This window comes from Pyrgilauda ruficollis, unplaced genomic scaffold (assembly GCF_017590135.1).
Source record: "Pyrgilauda ruficollis isolate IOZ18807 unplaced genomic scaffold, ASM1759013v1 scaffold29, whole genome shotgun sequence".
Lineage (NCBI taxonomy): Eukaryota > Metazoa > Chordata > Aves > Passeriformes > Passeridae > Pyrgilauda > Pyrgilauda ruficollis.
Window position 1 is genome coordinate 2072737 of NW_024524266.1, and position 19363 is coordinate 2092099.

The 19363-nt window shown below is 36.3% G+C and overlaps 1 protein-coding gene across 1 annotated transcript in view; it reads right to left on the reverse strand.

Annotated features, from left to right (window-relative positions):
• The window catches only part of MYO16 (myosin XVI), a 275699-nt gene that overhangs the window by 58846 nt on the left and 197490 nt on the right, over positions 1-19363 (reverse strand). Inside the window, exons 26-27 of the mRNA XM_041472384.1 lie at positions 17180-17260; positions 16725-16930 (exon numbers count right to left, since the gene is read on the reverse strand). Coding sequence (XP_041328318.1) covers positions 16725-16930; positions 17180-17260 — 287 coding nt within the window. The remainder of the gene's footprint in view (positions 1-16724; positions 16931-17179; positions 17261-19363) is intronic.

Genomic DNA, 19363 nt, shown 5'->3' on the forward strand with positions numbered 1-19363 from the left:
CCATTGGGACTGAACTGGGTCATTGAAAAGAGGAAAATATGTTTTCAGTATGTGTCATAAAATTTATGCCTCTTAAGGAGTAATTAATAAGAAAGTAACATTGACAAAAATGATTTTCATCAATCTGAGATAAATTTTCATTTTCAACAGAAAGTCATGTAGCGAAGAGACTTCCATGACCTAGATCAGTTCACACTACTGGAAAGAAGTTCAAGAGGAGACTTGATTATAGCATTGTGTACCTTCAAAGACAGAAAATGCTGGATATTAAAGGGCTCTTTGATGTATCAGGATAAAAATATCAAGGAAGGAAACTTAAGTAATACAAAGTCCAATAAAGTATAACATTCAATTTTTAACTGTGGTCTTATTCAATTTATTGTAACTTGTTACTAAAGAAATGGAATTTTATACATCTCAATGCTACATAATATTACTGTACTTTCTTGGAGGTATTCCTTTGTCTAGATCTAACTGCATGTAATGCAGAATGCTTTTTCATTACAAAAAAAAACAGGCTTTGAAAAGTATATACATTTTGCAAACATATCACTTTTGATTAAACTCTCAGTGCAATTGATAAGTTTTGAAGTTTGTGAGCTAATTATGTTTCCTGACATTTTATTTATTTATTTATTTAACAGCTGAATTCACCTATATATCTCCTGCAACCCAAAACTGCGCTGTCTTGTTGTCTTTCACACACATGGTAGGCAAAACTGCAGTGCTGGAATGACTCCAGGGACATCAATTGTACCAGAAGATGTGGCAAATCTGGAACAATATCTGCAGATAAACTGCTATAGGACCAAATTGCACCTAGATTTCTAGTTTCGTGGAGCTGCATAGACCCTAGGGTACCTCAGCTCCTACAGTCTGAAAATATTCTCTTGTCTGGTAGCCGTCCTGCTGAGGGCCCCATGGCTAAGTCTACGCTAGTAAATGAAAAGTGAGAGGCACTGCTTCTCTGGCATAGAAACCATCTGGCAAAACCCTAGCATGATGGTTTATTTATGCATTTAATATTATGCAATCTGTTCTGTTCTATTAAGCTCTGTCCCCTTCCAGCTGAGTGAACCATGTCTAAGCTGCCTTCTTTGACTGGTCACCAGCCTGTCCTAGTTCCCAAGTTGTGTCCAGGAACCATTTGGAGGAATGCTGGTAAGAAGGGTCCAAACCTTCACCACAGATCCTTGTATTTAGTCTCATACTCCAGATTAGCATTAGAAAACTGGGGATAGCACTTTCCCAGTACTCCACTAGCTGCATGGTCACAAGGACATTCATTTTGCAGGTTTCTATTAAGGCCAGGGTCACCTTGTTTCCTTACTTGTATCAACAGTTTTTTCTTAGAAGGCATGGGAAACCAGAAGTGTTAGAGAAATAACTGCTGGAAAGCTTAGCAACTGCTGACTGAAGTGAAGATTCATGACTAAGCATTGACTCACAATGAAGTAACTGCAAAAGTGGTCAGCCTGAAACTCCCTTATAGCAGAAACCCAAAGAGACATATTTCTCTCCTAAAAAAAAAAGCCAAATTAAAATTTAAAAGGTTGAAGTTCCACGTTTGGCTCAAGTTTTCTTTAAAGACATGCAAATGATAGAATTCAAGGATAGCCAAACATTCCTTACAATCCTTATTATACAGGATGCCGGACAAAAATGATCCACCATTTTTCTCCAGCATTTAAAGTCTCTGAAATTTCACCTGGAATCCACCACATTATCCTGGAAGTCTAATCACAGTTCACAATCCTCTTCTATCTGTTAAAGCAAGCTCTATCTTACAAAAGGAGAATGGGTTATGGTAGTAGAGAAAGTGGAAGCTATGGGAATTTAACTCTGCCATAAACATCCTCAGTGAATACAGCAGGGCATTTGGAAGATTATCTACTTTCCCTATGTTAGACACTGCAAAGTTGTGCTCCTAGCCTGAGTTAGTCACCTTGTTCTCAAAACAGTCTGTGAAGACAGGTATTTTCCACAGGGTGACTTGTCCTATGCATTCTAGATACTTTTGAAAAAATGAGAAGACATTGCCCTCTGGAGGTGCCTTTCTCCAATGGCCACAGATGGACTCAGAGGAGAAGTCCAGATGGGATGCTTTCATTTGGGAGCCTGAGAGGAAGCTCACCTTTAGGCCTACTTGTCTGACTGAGCTACTCATCCTGCAGAGTAACTAACAGAGGGTCTAAGAGAACTTCCTGGATTATTCCTTACTTGTCCCATCACTGGTTCAAATCTACTGGCTAAGCACCCAAAATGAAAAATACCTTTATGTCCTGTGTTACCATCTGGTATCAACCGTTTTGATCTTGTATAAAGTTAAAAAACAACAAAGTTTGCAGCTATTTTTAGCCACAATGGTGCCCCAATTTGGCTCTCAGTCTGGTTGTGCATATACCCATGTCAACACCAGGGAATTAATGGAAGTTCCTAAATGAATGGAATAGGAGGACTATACCTGTTGGTGGGAGCCCAAAATTGTTCTGGACAGAAGGGATGGTTTAACCATAAGCTTACAAAATTTATTCTGAATTTAGTTTAAATGAGTGAAAAAATTAAAACCTTTTTCTTTAAATTGACAATGAGCTAAAATATAAAGAAAGAAATAAAATCTTACAAGTGTGACATTATTATTATCAAAGTGAAAAATATTTTTTAGGTGTCAGATACTTTTTACTGTGGATTGACCTTGTGTTTCCATGTAGACACAATAATTTAATATCATCTTAAATTTAATCATTCTCAGGATGAGCAAAATTTATTTTTTTAAGAATTTATTCTATCACAGAAATTAGTAATAAGAATACTGAAATTATGGTTCAGGCTTGTATAAATAAACTTGAATTACTTGCAACAACGGGGCTTGCTTCTGGGGAAATGCAAACTGGGAAGTCTTTGAAACTTCCCTTACAGAGAATTCTTCCCCTAGCACTCTAGCCTTAGTTTACTCTGAAGCGAATGAACACACCCAATTAAGTACCAGGCTGCTTCCCACCTGACAGGTCACACATTTTGCCCCCAGTAGATAATGCAGAATGTATAGAGAGGATCCTAAGGAATCCAGAAAGCATATTCAGTGCTACCTTGCTAAAAAAAGGTCATTATACCTGTGAAATACATTTCAGCTAAATTTGGACTGACAAGTCACTTGCCTAGACTTTCTTAAGATTCAGTAGAATAGAGTATTCTGGTGTCATATTCTGACTGTAATAGTGATGTTTACAATAGCTCAGATGAACTGTGCACTGTAAGACCATCATGTCTTTCCACTGAGTATAAACATGCTCTTGCCTCCAGCCTAGACATCTAACATCAGACAAAGTGAATCTCCTTCATAGCCAGAAAGCTAAAAATCCCCAGTATTTCATGGCTAGCAACTCATTCACTAAGGGTTCCAAAATAAAATACAAAACAGGGAGATCTAAAGGATTAATTTGAATCAACACCACTCCACTGGCTATGCCAAGACTAATGTACTGCTGATTAGGAAGTAAATGCAAAACCTTTGCTAGTTACAAGTTGAGACAGTGAACACTACTATCAGGGTGAAGGAGGGTCTCCCCAGCACCCATGCACATGACACCAGTGTGAGAGAACCATTTTCCCCAGCACCTTTCCTTTAGCACCCTCCTTGTCCTAACTTGTCATTTTCAGAAGCATAAACAGGAGAAAGACATTCTGGCTAGACAGGCTCACACTGTGAGCATGTACAGACTGGCCAGGATTCTCTGGTGTTGCAGAAATGTGCTCTGACCTCTCTTCCTTTGCTTCTGAATGATGTGCTCTATCAGGGAAATTTTTTGTTAGTTTGGAGTAGATACTGCTGCCAATAGCTTGTGAATAGGGAAAACTCGGTTCTCTTGGGTCTTCACAGATAAGGATGTTATCTAATCATTTTCTCCCTCACCTCCCTAAGTGCACAGCTGACAAGATCCAGCAGGCTGTTTTTCCCCAAGACAGAATATTCTGCAGTTCAGGTTATGGCACAGTAACCCACAGCAATATTCTAAGGCTCAGCACGCTATTTGATTTACACAGAGTGTGCACAAATGGGCTGTAGGGCTGTACTCCCAGTTCTGTATGCACAGCAAATCTTTAAGCACTGGAATAAACACGACTCACTCAATTTCAATAGCACAACGTGACAGAAGAAAGGAAAAAAACACGGCAAGTACAAAGGGCAGAAAAACAAGCAGCTCCAAATCAATAGCTTAATAAAAGATGCCTTTGAACTGAAGCCACAGAACTACTTTTGTTGGTTGGTTGTTTTGCTGCTCTTATTCTCAGGTCTCTCTCTTGCTTAATTAAGAAAGAAACACCAAAAATAATGAAGTTAGAGGTAGCTACTGACTGCAATCCAATGTCCTCACTAAGAGGATAGTTTCTACTGTCACAAGTCATATCTTTCCTGAAGGAAGCTACTTCCTTCCATGTCTTTGTCTTGTTGCTTAAAAAATAAAAATTACATATGGCTGGCAGGTAACTGCTTTAAAAGAGTGATAAGTTATGTACTTTAAAGTTTTAAATATCAAAACACATGTAAGGAAAAATGAGTGACACTCTTGTCAGTATAATTCATTATGTTGTAGCTTAATTTTCTCTTTTTTGCTTACTACAATATACTCTGTTTGCCAAGGCAAACTGGTATGACTTAATAATATCTATTCAAAAGGTAGTGAATAAAAGGCAGCAATAAAAATGAAATGATGTCCCATATTTCTGTTAGAAGAAATGCAAAAATTGCCATCATAAAGGTTCATGTTGTGCTGTCTCAGTAAATTGTCTCTTTTCCCCTTTCTATACTTCCTTTTCTCTTTCTTTGACAATCATTAATTGCTGACATCTGAAATATGTGAGAGAAATTGACTTTGTTTGCCAAATTTGTCACTATGTGCTTATAACTCGGATTTTTAGTTTTGTTTGTTTGGATTTGGGGAGGATGGGCAGAGTGAGTTAGGTAAGGTTTTATTTGAAAAGTCTATCAAGTGAAAGCTGAAACATGCAGAGAGCCTATCTACTGAAGAGAGATTGCCTGAAAATTTTTCAGTAGAAAACTTATAAAATCAGTGAGTAGCAAAAAATAGGATGGAATTTTGATTAATGTTACCTTTATATAAAGGATAAATATTCATTCATTCATCTTCCCTCTGTTATATATTTTTTTTCTTGAAAGAATAACCTAATTATTTTTGAAATATGAGGAACATAGGAAATTCCAGATAATTAGAGAAGAGGAAATAGATTATTATATTTTCCAAGAAAAAAAAAAGTGATTCTGTCAATCTCTGTACAATATATATGACATAAATATCTTATTATAGAGCATAAATATTAAGAACCAAAGCACATACACAAAATTTTTGAGAATAAATCTTTGGATGTGAAGAAGAAAATGATGTTTTTAGAAATAACAGATTACATCAGACAGACTGCATTTGGGGCTTCTTTTATAGGACTTCAAAAATTCAGTATAATATCATAAGGTTCACCTTTTTATGAAAAACTTTGCACCAAGGCTGCTTCATAGACTTACAGAAATAATTCAGACTATTGTAAATGTGACCATGAAGTGCAATGTACCTGTAACAATTAGTAAGTATGAATGAACAATGGCAATGAATCAAAACTTCAAAGTACCTGCCTACCATATAATTTTTTAATATCTTAATTGATATCAAGAAACACAGTCTTAAGTGACTAGATCTGCAGACCAATAAGAATTAAGAGAAAAAAAAAAGTACAGCAATTTTGGAAAACTAATAATTCTGAAAGTGATCTTACAACAAACTGACCAGTTATTGTAGTTTTACCTGGTTTCTATACATGCCTATGGATTTTTTTCTGGTAAAATATACTGATTTTTTTTTACATCAAAAATTAAAAATTCACTTCCTATACAAGGGGTAATAGGGAAATATAAGACATGCTTTAATGTGTCTGTAGAAAAAGGAAAATATACTCAAGAGTGACAATAAATGACATGTAACGGAGATAAAAGAGCAAAATTTAGGACTAAGAAATAAAACTGGAAGAATACTCAGGAAATCTCCAGAACAAAATCTTACAGTGGCTCAAATGTGAGTCAGCCATTGGGCCAATGTAGAGCTCAGTACAGCCTTTTGAGAGAGGGTCATGACTATGAAATCCACTGAATCAAAATACCTTTGCAGAAGCGGCCATTTGGGATGTTTTAATTTAAACTGAATAAAAAGTAAGAGAAGTTTCTCAGATAAAGATACTACCTTATGCCAGAAGATAAAAAAATGGATTGGAAGAATTATTTTTTCCTGAGTTTTATGGTGTTTTTTGCATTAGGCTTTGCAACCCTTAATCTTTTCTAGACATCTGATTTTCAGTTTCTGAAAAAAAAAAGAAGTAATGAAGATATGTGTGTCTTAGTCCTGGATTATTTATTCATATACTTCCTGTAATTAGGCAGAGGCTTCCCCATCTCAGACAATGTGGCAGCAGAATAGTGAGTAGAATATCAATTATAGTCCAGCTCTTGGGATTAGTGGATTCAACTATGCGAATACAAAATATGAATTCGCAACATCTGCTAAAGATTTGCAAAATATTTACAATAATTTTGCACTATCTTACTTAAAGCTGACTTTCCCATTTCATCTTGACAAAGCAACGTAAAACATATTTACTTTTAAAACTGGCAAAAATCACCCATTGTCTCAGAAACATGCTAGCATTGAGCAAACAAACAGGTCTATTACATCTATAAACATATTAATCTGACTCTACTCAGCAAATGTTTACCTTTAACTCTTGCTAGGTAGGTCTTCCCCACAGCTAACCACCTCTCCATGCTTGGGCATCCCACCAACATGCACACAGGGCCATAAAATACTTCACTGTACACAGAATATATGGGCTATGTAATAAATTTAAATTTCTTTGTTAGCCTGCTAATGTGATTCTGTTTAACACAAAGGCGTTGTAGGACTGGTGCCCAGTGAAGCTCCTTTCCTTTCTCTGCAGACACAGCCATGTGATAATAGGGCATCAAAATCAAAATTTCAATTGAAACACTGAAGTGGGCTTGTACAACTTTCCTGCTTGGTCTCCTGGTGACATTACCTCTTCAGTGGCTCACTGTTTGCCAAGAAGGCACTGCCCAGCTCATTGGGAAATCTACTGAGAAGGATGTATGTTGCAGAAGCAGAAAGTAAAACCAGAGTCAAATGGAAATTGTGATATTAAAGAGAAATAGGATTAGATTTGCTGTTCCACCTAGATAATACTTTATTTCTTCATTCCTTTTGGTGTTTTTTTCTCCTGTGTAACCAGTACTCAGCCAAAGTGGGATGGAAACACATAAAATCCTTCCCACAATACTCACTAGTAGCTTAGACAACATTTATTGAGATTATGGGGAAGGATTTTTGGGCCTTTTTAAACCATATGGCAAAATAGCTTCTCTGTGAGATCATCTCTACTTCTGCTCTCTTCTGTGGGAGCTTCCCTTGTGCCTCTGAACCTGTGAGTACTACCAGTCTGGGTAACAGGGATTCTCCTGGCTCTGGATTGTATAATGGTTAGACAAACCATACAAAAGCATCATTTTTCAAGATATACTAAGGTCACGTGCCAAGAGTGGACCAGATTCTGCTCTCATTGAGAGTGCTATACAGCTGGAGTAATTCTGCTGAAAGAGATGATGCTAAATTAATGCCACATTGGCCTAAACAAGAAAGCAAAGTAAGACTCATTGATTGCATAAAAGGATTTTATGTGCATGCTTGCATAGGATTTTGTGTTTGCTCTCAGATATCACCAGTATAAACTGCATATTATTATTCAGCCTGTCTAAGAAATCTAGCTTTAGGAAGTGTCATTCCAGGTTCTCCTGCTGAAGATTAAATGGTTGTAAAGAATATCAAGATATGGATAAGAAGAAAAAGGGTGCCATGAATATCTGAGTAGAGTGGAAAGAATTTAACAGCTGCAGAGCCGCATAAAGAAGAAACAGCAGGAGGGTCACAGTTGGTTTTGAGTGTGAGGCAGCTGGACTGCATGTATACAAGTCCTGTGACCTATACAAGTCCTATGACCATAAAAAAGCAGCACTCAAGATCAACTAATATTTTTCTAAACAGTGAAATTACACAGATGTATTTAATTAAGCAATAAATAACAAGGAATTATTTTAAAATTGTAAAATAAAATTATTATATGCGACAACCTGCACCTTAATCTGATAATTCAAAGCTCCTGCACAGTGGCACTGGCATAAACAAATGTGTTACATACTTACTTCTTTAAAATATTTTAAATATATCCTGTATTAATTTAAGAGGTCAATAATTCTAACAAGCATTTCCTTATAAGAATTTAAATGTATAAAGATTAGTGAAAATATTAGTGGTTGATAATATTTTAAAGGGTTTATTTATATGACAGGCATTTAACTGAATTTCTTACTACCACACATAAATCTATGTCCATTATCTTGGTCATTATGTGATGTCAGCAAATTATGAAGTACTCAATAAAGATTTTTCTTGGAACCTTAAGGTTCTGAAATAAATTTATTAGCTGCTTGTTATAGGCACATTGAACTCAGTCAGTTTGTGAGATACAGGTCAAGAACTTTCATTATACTTATTTGTGTACAAATATAATTATATATATTTTTACAATCCATGGTTTTAGATGAAATCCAGTGCTGTGGTAGGTATTTTAGCACGTTGTGACAACATTTCTCCATGTTTAGAAATAGCACAAGCTTTAAAATTAACAGATGTAAAACATGCATAGATTTTTATAAAGATTATAAGGGTTATTTAGTGATCTAACAAACATTTTGTTAAATCTGAGGCATAAGAAATGTCAAGTACTGGTGGAAAGCAGAGGTACCAAGGGTGGTACTTTAATCTAGAAATTAAATAACCATTTTAAAATTTCACAGATCTAGAAGTTTAAGTAAAGAAAACCACAAGAATTGCTGAAACAGTTCAGCCAGAATTATGCTTGTGTGTGCCCAATAGATTTATGGTTGCCTAAGGAAATTAATGCAGTTGTATGCACCTAATAGTGGAGGGAGAACAATACTATGAGATTTTCAATGAAACAGCCTAAAAACTGGGACATTCTCTATTGCACAAAACAATAGACTCTGCAAGAAGCTTCACTAAGTTTTATGCATTCTATACGAAATGTAATATACATAATGCTGGAAGATTATTCAGATTGCACATCAAACATTTGAAAGTTAGGAACCATCAGACTTAACTGGCCATGTCATCTTTATTTCCCTGTATCTGGCTATTAAATGACCTAATTACATCCTCCTGCTCAAGGGACCCCTTTTCTTGTCAATCTTGTAGAACCGTTAAGTGTACGACAGATATGAATAATTCATCTGACTTCAATTGTTTACACACATTTACACATTTGTAATTGCTTTAGCAAATGAGGGTTGCATTATAAGCTTCTGAAGATGCCTGAGAAAACAATGCTGATATTTATTTTTGCCTTCAAAATACAGCTAGATGCCTTCTAAATAAAGTCAGGTGTCTAGTCTTCCACAGAAAACAGAAAAAAAGAGAAACTCTTTTCTCTTATAGTCAGTAATTTGTGCACTCTCACTAAGCCCCAGAAACACCAGCAGCTTTGCCATCCTCACAGTCCAAACTCTGTGACATTTAGCATGAGCACTGATACTTTGTATTTACAAGACTAATTCTGTGGGCAAGAACTGATAATGCCATGGCATAGCATCAGAAACTGCATCTGTCTTGACTCCAAAATGTTGTTTTCTGATTTTTTTAGAGCCTGTTACAAAGCATTAATTCTTTCCCTTGCCATAGAATGGAACTACACAGATTCTGGGAAATACCTGCAAAACTGGATAAACCTAAGACTAATCAGTTGAATCCCATCCTAAAAGTGATCACTATTCTTTAAACCCTGCAAATTAAGTCCAGTTTAATTAAGCAAGTCATCAAAGGCATATTATCTTGTGCATTTCTTGTTTCTAAAGTATCAGAAAGGTTCTAATGGGGAGAATCAGGTGATCAAGCTAAATGGATACAAAGAAACAACTCCAAAGGGAGCAGAACAGAAGAGTCCATCTACAGTCAGACTGCCTGGAAAGAGCTATTTAGTTTTTCCATAATATGAGTAGCTTGGTGACTCTCGCTACACTGTCACCTTGCACAAGTACATTTGAAATGGTCTGTAGCCTTTAAGACAGTCCCAAATACCTAATTACATCTCAGAAATTCCCCAGTGTGATTTACTCCAATTCTAGTCTTGTCAGGGAGAATGCCAGAGCACTCTGGCTTCTGGTCATCTCCTACAGTATAATCAATCCCCACCAGTAAGGTTTCATAAGGAATTAGTAATTTAGAGTAATTCTGAGTGCTGTAAATTATCCTGAACTGGGTCCCCCTATCTGAAAGGTTGGTGAAAGGAAAAGAACAAATAAAAGCTAAGGGTAGAAAAAGGAAGAAGGGACTTCCAGAGTTATCGTGTTTGTCTTCCCAAGTCACCAGTATTCATGATGAAATACTTTCCTGTCTGCCAATGGGAAGTAGAAAATGAGTTCCTTATTTTTAATTTATTGGCTTCTCTATTCAACTCCATTTATTTCAACCAGTGAGTTTTCTGACTTCTCTCCGAATTGTCTCCTCCACCCCACTGAGGAAGGAATGAACTAGTAGCCATGAGGGGTTGAGCTGCCAGCTGGGATTAACCAATGACACTTCTTTATCCAAGTGCTTTATTCGGGGTGGATGAGAGGCTGGACATGAGCTGGCAAAGTGCATTTGTAGTCCAGAAAGCCAACAGTACCCTGGGTTGCATCAAAAAAAGTGTGACCAGCAGGTCAATGGAGGTGATCCTGCCCCTCTACTTGGTCCTTGTGATTCCCCTTCTGGAGTGCTGTGTCCAGCTCTGGGGTCCTCAGAACAAGAGGGACATTGACCTGTTGGAGTAAGTCCCAAGGAGGGCCATGAAGACAATCAGAGAGCTGGAGCACCTCTTCTATGGAAACATGCTGAGGGTGCTGGGGTTGTTCACCCTGGAGAGGAAAAGGCTCTGGAGGGACCTCACTGTGTCCTCCCAGTATCTAAAGGTGGCCTACAGGAAAGCCAGAGGGGGACTTTTGAAAAGGGCAGGAAATTATAGCACAAGGAGAAAGGCTTTAAACTGAAATAAGACAGGCTTAAATTGCTGGAAATGCACTGGAACAGGCTGCTCAGAGAAGCTGTGGATACCTTATGCCTGGAAGTGTCCAAGGCTAGGTTGGATGTGGCTCTGAGCAGCCTTGTATAGTGGAAGGTGTCCATGGCCGGTCATTTGGAGCAACATGATCTTTAAGGTCCCTTCCAATCCAAACCATTCTATGATTCTATAGTAATTACCAAAATTGCCAAGGACGCAGACATTTTGAAAATCACTGTTTTAAACTTCAAGGATGACTTTCACTCCTCACAGGAAGTTAGTCATTACCAGTTTTATGAATTTGCATTCAAAGTGCCCTCAAAACTGATGACTTTAAGATATTTCATTTACTCACCTTTACTTTTATTCTGAAAGAAAGACAAATAAAAATGATTGCCCTCAATCAGAAATATCACTTCCAGCTCTAGGTCTGAAGGAACAAACTCCACAATGGCAAGACTGCCATTTGATATAAATTGATATAATTACGTCTATTTTAATGAAATACTGCTTTTGTAGCAGCAGTCAGATTGCCTCTTACTCTCCTTGCAAAGATTTAAGTTGTCATGGCACACATCATTGTAGTGCTCCATGAGATTACTGATGCTGCAGACAATAAAGCTGAAAGGGCCAGTGTGATGATGACCCATCACTTTGTAATCTGCTCTGTACATCATGCTCACTAATGCCCTAACTCATGAGAGTCTGAAATGTTCTGCTGACTTTTTAAATTCAAAATTTATATATTATAAAATATTATAACTTCCCTGCTTTCAAGAGGAGAAAAAAGGGATAGGGGAAGGAAAGAGAAAAAAAAAGTCAACAACAAAATGCTTCCGGATGAAGGGAGTATAGATTTACAATGATGACTCACACATGATTTACAAACATAAGCAACACACCTGTGCAATACATCATCAGCTAACAGCATGAATTTGGTGAAATTATTACAATAGCTATTAAAAAGGGCTTTATAGGAAAAGGACAGACATTACTTGATATAGCAGTGATATCAGCATTAACATAATCTTTCCTGAGAAAACAAGATATCTCTTCGAATGATCTCTTAGCAAAGTCAATTATTTGAAAGAGTTAATCCTAATTTAGTACTGTGAAGCACTAAAGTTTTGATGTAAAGACAACTATTCCAGCATTTCATTATCAATGAATGCTGCTCTGACTAGAAGTACAGAATTCAGGATCTGCAGTTCAGTGCAGCTTGAAGTACAAATTAAGAACTTCATATTAAAATCAGAGGAAAACCTGTAATTAAAACAGTCTTTGAACATACTTGTTTCACCCTCACTGCTATGATTACCATAAGAATCCATTATCATTGTGTTATATATTCTTCCTTCCTAATATTTCCTATTAAAATGGATGTTTCACCATCTTTTGAAGTTACCTTAAAACAAAAAAGCATCAGAATGTTAACTCTTTATTTCCTTTTTTTAATAAAGCTTAAAGTTGGTGATTTCGCTATTTTGACCTTATTCATACAGGAGTGCAAGGTTAGATTATGAAAGGAGTGAAAAGAAGGAGAAAAAGAGGAGAAGATGGGGAAGAAGGGGGAAGGGAAAGAGGACAAGGAGAAGGAGGATGAGAAGGAAGAAGCCATGACATTGTACCTCCAAACCAGCATCTGACACTGTCTTAACAGGTTAAATAACTACTTATAAGGCTTCATAGCTGCAGTAGCCTAGGTGAAACTAAAGATTAGATTGGTGCAATTTAAGAAATTTTAAAATATTATTAGAAATAGTAAATCATAACATTTTAGGGACTTATCTCTTCTTGCCACCATACTGTAAGGAATGTCTCTACATGCAGCCTTGATGTTCTCCTTCAGACCACGAAATTTTTGCTGCTCTTCCTTGAGCAGAAACAGAAGGCAGGATGGGACCTCCACGATGGGAAACACAATGGTAAGTTGATAGAATTAAACCCAGGAAAGACCATCTAGAACCTGAGAGACAGTAATGAAATTCCAAGAACGTTCAAAAAGTGCAGAAATAAATGCCAGGAACAGGACACTAGAATTTGGGCTTTCTGAACAACATGATTTTTGCCAAAGAAATCCTGCCGTTCTCATCTGCTAAGTGAAAGGCTCAAATTGCTTATCAGTTCCAATAATCCACAGAAGTTATCCTGAGCTTCAGCAGCTCTGAGTGTTTCCTGGAACCTGGCAGGGCAGGCTAACAAGATGCCTCATTTAAGGACCTGTGTAAGTGGACCTTGCAGTCTCCACTGCTAAGCAGTGTCCCAGACACAAGAAACAAAAGACATGTGAACCTCAGTTTCTCAGTTAAATTATAATAAATTATAATAATGATAATAAATTATAAATAAATTCTTTCTTGGGCAAGGAAACTGAAATACAGACAGAGAAAAAAAACCCTGGGTATAGTTTAGAAACTTGGTGAGCAACATTAATGTAGAAAGAAGGAATTATTTTATTTTCTATTTCAACGCAGAAAACATGGAGTGTTTGTAGAGGAGGATGCTACCAAAACAAAATTTTTCAGAGGGAGTGAAACAAAGCACCTCACTACCTAATTTTTACCGGAACACCCCCAAACAGCTGTATTCCTGTATTTTGCTGAGGACACCTCATGGGTCTTTGATCACTATAATTACTTTTAAAAATTTATATTCAAAATGGCTTTTGCATGTCTTCCTTGAGCACCATGTGTGGTGAATGACACAAAAGTCATCCAGGATCCATTTCATTAATTGATGCAAAGAGATTAGATTCTAGATATTAAGTTTGTATAATGAGGTGCTGTTTGTGCCACAGGGAGTTTCCGAGACCTATTGTTCTGCACTGGAAACTGATACTTACTTTTCCTGTTCCATGGCACTGACTACCAAAACCATAATAAATTACTGTTTATACTAATGGGCTTTTTGTATATCTTATTCTAAATTAGATATATTTTAAATTAGAATTATTTTAAATCAGAAATAATTTTAAATAAGATATCAAAACACTAAATACTGGAAAGAAACATCCATCTGCAGACAGTTGTTTATTTCATGGCTATTTTACTGTTTTCTTTCTTCCAAGAAAACATATTTGAGGATACTTTAATCGTGTACAATTTAGACTGCAAATTGGAAACTTTAAACCCTTTAAAAATTTGTTTGTGCCACTGCCTTGACTTAAAAAGCAAAGCTAGAGTTTAAAAAAATAAGCCACTGAGAACCATTCTGAAGATAACAAGCAAAATATATGGATAAACTTTTCCAGGAGTGTAAAATGTCTGTTAGTCAAAGTTTTCTGTTTTTAAGGTAAGGTAAAAACTGATCCCTGTCTCTCTGCTCACAGAGCTTCAGAAATTGAGCCAACACTGCAGGTAAATTCAGCAGAAATGCTGTATCTGGACTTGGCAAATCTGTTGAAATCACATATATGATTTCTTAATTATCCTACTTTAACAGGATTTAATAGCATCCGACCTTATGATTTCTCATTTTATTATATATTCATTGAGAAGAAGTGTCACAGCTTCCATTTAATAATGAGAATTTCCACAAGATTTCTCTTCTGATCAGCAAACTTTGGTGATTGAGGGGTTCACCTCACAGCTGGCAACTTTTACTTTGATAACACAGAAGTAGAACCAGTAAATCCAAAAGGATAGGAACAGAAATAATGATTCAGCTTTGTAGTCCAGGAAGATACACTCTTGCAAAATATGACATTTCTTTAACTACCTCTCTCTTAAGCCATTGTAGGAGTTCAAATGGAACTCATAAATAGGTTAAATACAAGTCATATTAATCCCTAATTAGATAGCAGTAGAAATTTCCTGAAATTCATCCAATTAAGAATGAACTGTACTGTCTGATTGGTGACAGAATATAGGTTTTCCAACATTACATCCCTTTGCCACAAAGTCTTCTAATTCAAACATACTTTCTTGTAAGCCATAAAAAAATTTTAATCTTTAATTAATAGCTATTTTGAATTCTGACCCCATTACCTATATGATAAAGAAGATCCAAAAAGTAAATGCACAAAAACTGCAGGGACGTGAGGGAGGATAGTAATTTCCTATCTTTTGGGAATTCAGGTTGGGATTAGGGCTACAAATTCTCTTTAGAGTACTAGTTTGACAACAAAGGAAATAAGAATTTGAAAGGTGAAAAACTTTATCAGGTTCAGGTGTGTAAGCCTATAAGGAAATATGACAAAATCATTTCTCATTCCAATCAATGAATAGTAAGACAAGATCAGAGTGTGGCTGAACAGCCAACAAAATGAATACTGTTAACAAAAAAATCACCAAAACTAATTATCTGGTTTCTAAAAATATTGTGTTCAGTTACCAAGGCAATGTAGAGATGCAGCACAAATGCAGGTTTTTAGGAAACTTTTTGAAAAGGTAACTCATAATCTCTGAATTCAATATTTCTTTCTTACCTGCAGTCTATTGGCTGAAAAAACATACAGCAGAGATTGCCCATACAAACTCAGAACATGAAAGCTTTCCCAAATCTCCCATTATGTGCATCTTCTCCTCAACCAGCCTGCCCAGCTTGATTCACACTGGAGGATGAATATTGTGGTAGGGCACAGATGGTTTATTTGAGAAAGAGATAGAATTATAAACTCCTACACTCCTCACTGTGTGAGTATTTACAGATAGAAAAACTTTGTGCCCAAGCAGTAATTTAACATCCACAACTTTTTCCAAGAAGACAACTCAAACGTATGTGTAAGCAGCTAATGCTGTTTTTCAGAAGTAATATAATAAAGGCCATATCATGCATGACTGGTTGATATACATCAATCAAGGAGCAGAACATGCAGAGAGATAGAACTTGTCTTGAGTGCATGAGGCTGCTAAACGAATACTTCTTGGGCAAGACAATCCTCTTTCTTTCCTGAATCTTTTAAGAATTAAATTAGCCAAAACCCCAATACTGAACTGGGAATGAGGAACAAGAGTTTGCCTTCTGACAGAAGCAGACCTTTTTTTCTTGTCACATTAATTCAATATGTCACTGATTTCTAACAATAATAAAAATGGAGTTGTGGTATGATCATTAGTACCTGATGACCACACATAAACAAATCCTAGCCTATGAAATACAAATAATGAACCCATGACACCTACGCATAGAAAGCTGGAAAATCAGACTATCTCTCCTTCTCCTTTTTAATTATCTACAGAAAATATACAATATTTTATGTATCTTAAATCATACAAATAGGATAAATTGTAAAAAAAGGGCTGCTTTATGAGGTCATACTTTTAAAACTTAATTTTTCTGATGACCTTTATAAATATATTTCAACATATCAATATAAATGTTATAAATGTATCAATTTATAAATATATTTCCAAAGTTCATTATTTGTTCAATTAAAAAGTAACAGACCTATACCCCTTCCAGGAAGACAAAATTTCCTCTGAAAAAAGTCTGAAAGACTCATAAGCAAAACAACATTGAAAGCACTACCAGAACACAACAGAAGGCTTTGTACTGTAGGTAAGAAAAAAGGTTTTATGAAACTTGAAAGAATTTACCTTGACAAGAAGTCTGTGAAAGAGAGACGTATTGGATACCCATGACGGATAATTTTGACCATGTCTAGGACACCAATATACTGCAGTTGAGCAGACACATAAAAATGATCAAAGGTATCTGGCAACTTGGAGTTATTAGGCTTTATACAATGAATGAATTGCGGTGTGCAGTTCTGCAGCTTCCCAATAATATCTGAAAGTGATTTCTGGAGAAAAAACAAACAAACAAACCAGCAATTATCAATCATTCTTGTGCAGCTAAGACAATTCTTCAATACATATACTCTTCCTAACTTTTTAACATTATTTTCTCAAAAGGGTTGACCAGGTCATGCAAGCAGCTTTCTCAAACATAAGACTTTGATTTTTTCCATTGCAATCTCTAGAGGGTAATCCTGCCTTTGAAACATCTGGAGATTCTTTTGCAAATTTCTGCCCATAAGATGTTCACTGACCCTGAGCTGTACTGCCACAGTGGTTGGGCCCCCTCGTTCCAGTCTCTGAAGAAATGAGGATGTTCCTTTCTTTTTCAACAGCTGTGGAAGAGAAAAGCACACACACAGCAATTTTATCTCAAGATGGGCAGTAGACCTCTGTTGTCATTGCTGCAGTTGACTAATGAAGGCAAAAATTTGTGCAAACACTGTGCCATAGACAAGGATTGAATTTCAGGAAGAAATGGGAAGTGGATAAATATCCTTAAGTATTTGTAGAGCCATGACTGGTAAGTTTTGATTTCAAAAGCAGCTACATGCATTATAATAATACACCTTTTACAAATAACTGGGCAAATCAATATGTTTCAGAACTCTGTGGCAGAAGCAGGACTTGTGCAGTTAGTATCCCACAGAGTCTAGAAGCATCATAATTCTGTAACTCTGCAAGGTGCCTTATGCCTTTGGAAGGTGTTTAAGTCAGTAAATGTAAGAGTACAGCTCATTTAAAAAATCTCAACAGCAAAACAAAAATACAAATATTTTAAAAAAATCTTCTCATTTTTTCTTGCACATGTGAACACAGTTAAACTTCTCTTTTTTAATACATTTTAGAGACATAAATTATTAACAACTTCCTATCTCTTTAGAACCAATGTTAGCCCCTACATGAGAACTGGGAGAGGAAGATGAATTTATTTTTCACTGTTCTACTTCCTATCTTTGAGACTGAAATGGAAATAGTCATACTAAAATTAGTCCCAGAATTTAGGATCTTTTGTTAAACTTTCTAGAGAAAGGCTGGCAAAATTATTGCATTCCAGGATTTGGCAAAGCTGTGAGATTTAAACCACCTTATCAATGACAACCTTTTCACCTCTGACTCTCCGTTGCCTTTCTTCAGTCCACATACCCCATAAAAATCCCTTTTTATTGAGTCAGCATATTCTGGCCTACTCCTTTTTCCAGTTTTATCAAAAAAGCTTACATCTTCTCAGCTTGGCCCATTCAAGCCAAATGCCATTAAAAATATTGTAGTGCAAGCAATTTTCTACTCACTGTGCTAAACTTTGGAGCTCTTTTTTATTTCACTTACTAGGATGCAATAAGATTTTAAAGGCAAATTCACCCTCAACTTCAAAACTAAAAAATAAAAGAGATCTGCTTGTTCCAGTTTTTCTCATAAAAAGAACCACTAGCATGCCAATGACACTTTTCAGTTAAAGTTTAAAAATAACTGAGGAATATAACTGAAATAGAACTTTCTCCACCTTACAGATAACAATGCCACCCCTTCCTCTCAATATTCAAATCAACAGTTCAAGATTGTTTCCTGACTTAGCGGGAGATCTAGGAACAACACTTCAGATGCTAAAATTTCTGCCTGCTCTCCCATGTTACATATGACTTCCCATGGGAAAGAAAAATTTGTTTCAGAATGAGAGAGAGAAAACAAACGAAAAATGAAAAAAAAAAGACAAAGACAAAAAAATTAATTTAATTCTAACTCTCAAAACTTGGAGATCTTTAATCTTCAGCTATGGGCTAAGGAAAAAGCTGTATCACTCAAGCTGTACCTCTCTGTTGCCCTGTAATATACATCTTTACACTGGAATATCTTGTACCTCTGATCTACAGAAAAAAAAACCCACATATATGTATATTTGAAATCTCTGTTAAGAAGCCAAAACTCTCCTCCTAAAAAATATCTAAAGACTTCTACTGTATAAACTCTGAAACATACCAATTCTTCCAAAGTAAGTGAGGGGAAGACAACAGAGCCAAAATATGCACCAGGAAAATATTAGAGATAAACAAGGGAGCAAGAGTTGTTGTGAGCAAGAGTTGTGAGAGTGTCAGTGAAGATATCTTTCATTTGAAAAGGGCACATGATCCTCATAAGTCACAGAGGATTGAGCTGACATCTCCAAATTCCTACTACTCCTTATTGCTCCAGACTTCTGGCCAGTTAAAAGATCTGTTCATGTCTGCCTTAGAATGGATGCATTGCTGTCTTGGATTCTACCATGCCAGCATTAGTTCAAAAAGGTATCCTGCCTGTGCCAGCATGCCCAGCATCAAGAGTCATTTATGGAAAGGTAAACAGATACACAGCCATATGCAGAGACATTTATAATTATATAACCAAGCATTTAGCTAGGATTGCAGTGACAAGATGAAAGAGGAGGGGACTCACAACAAAAT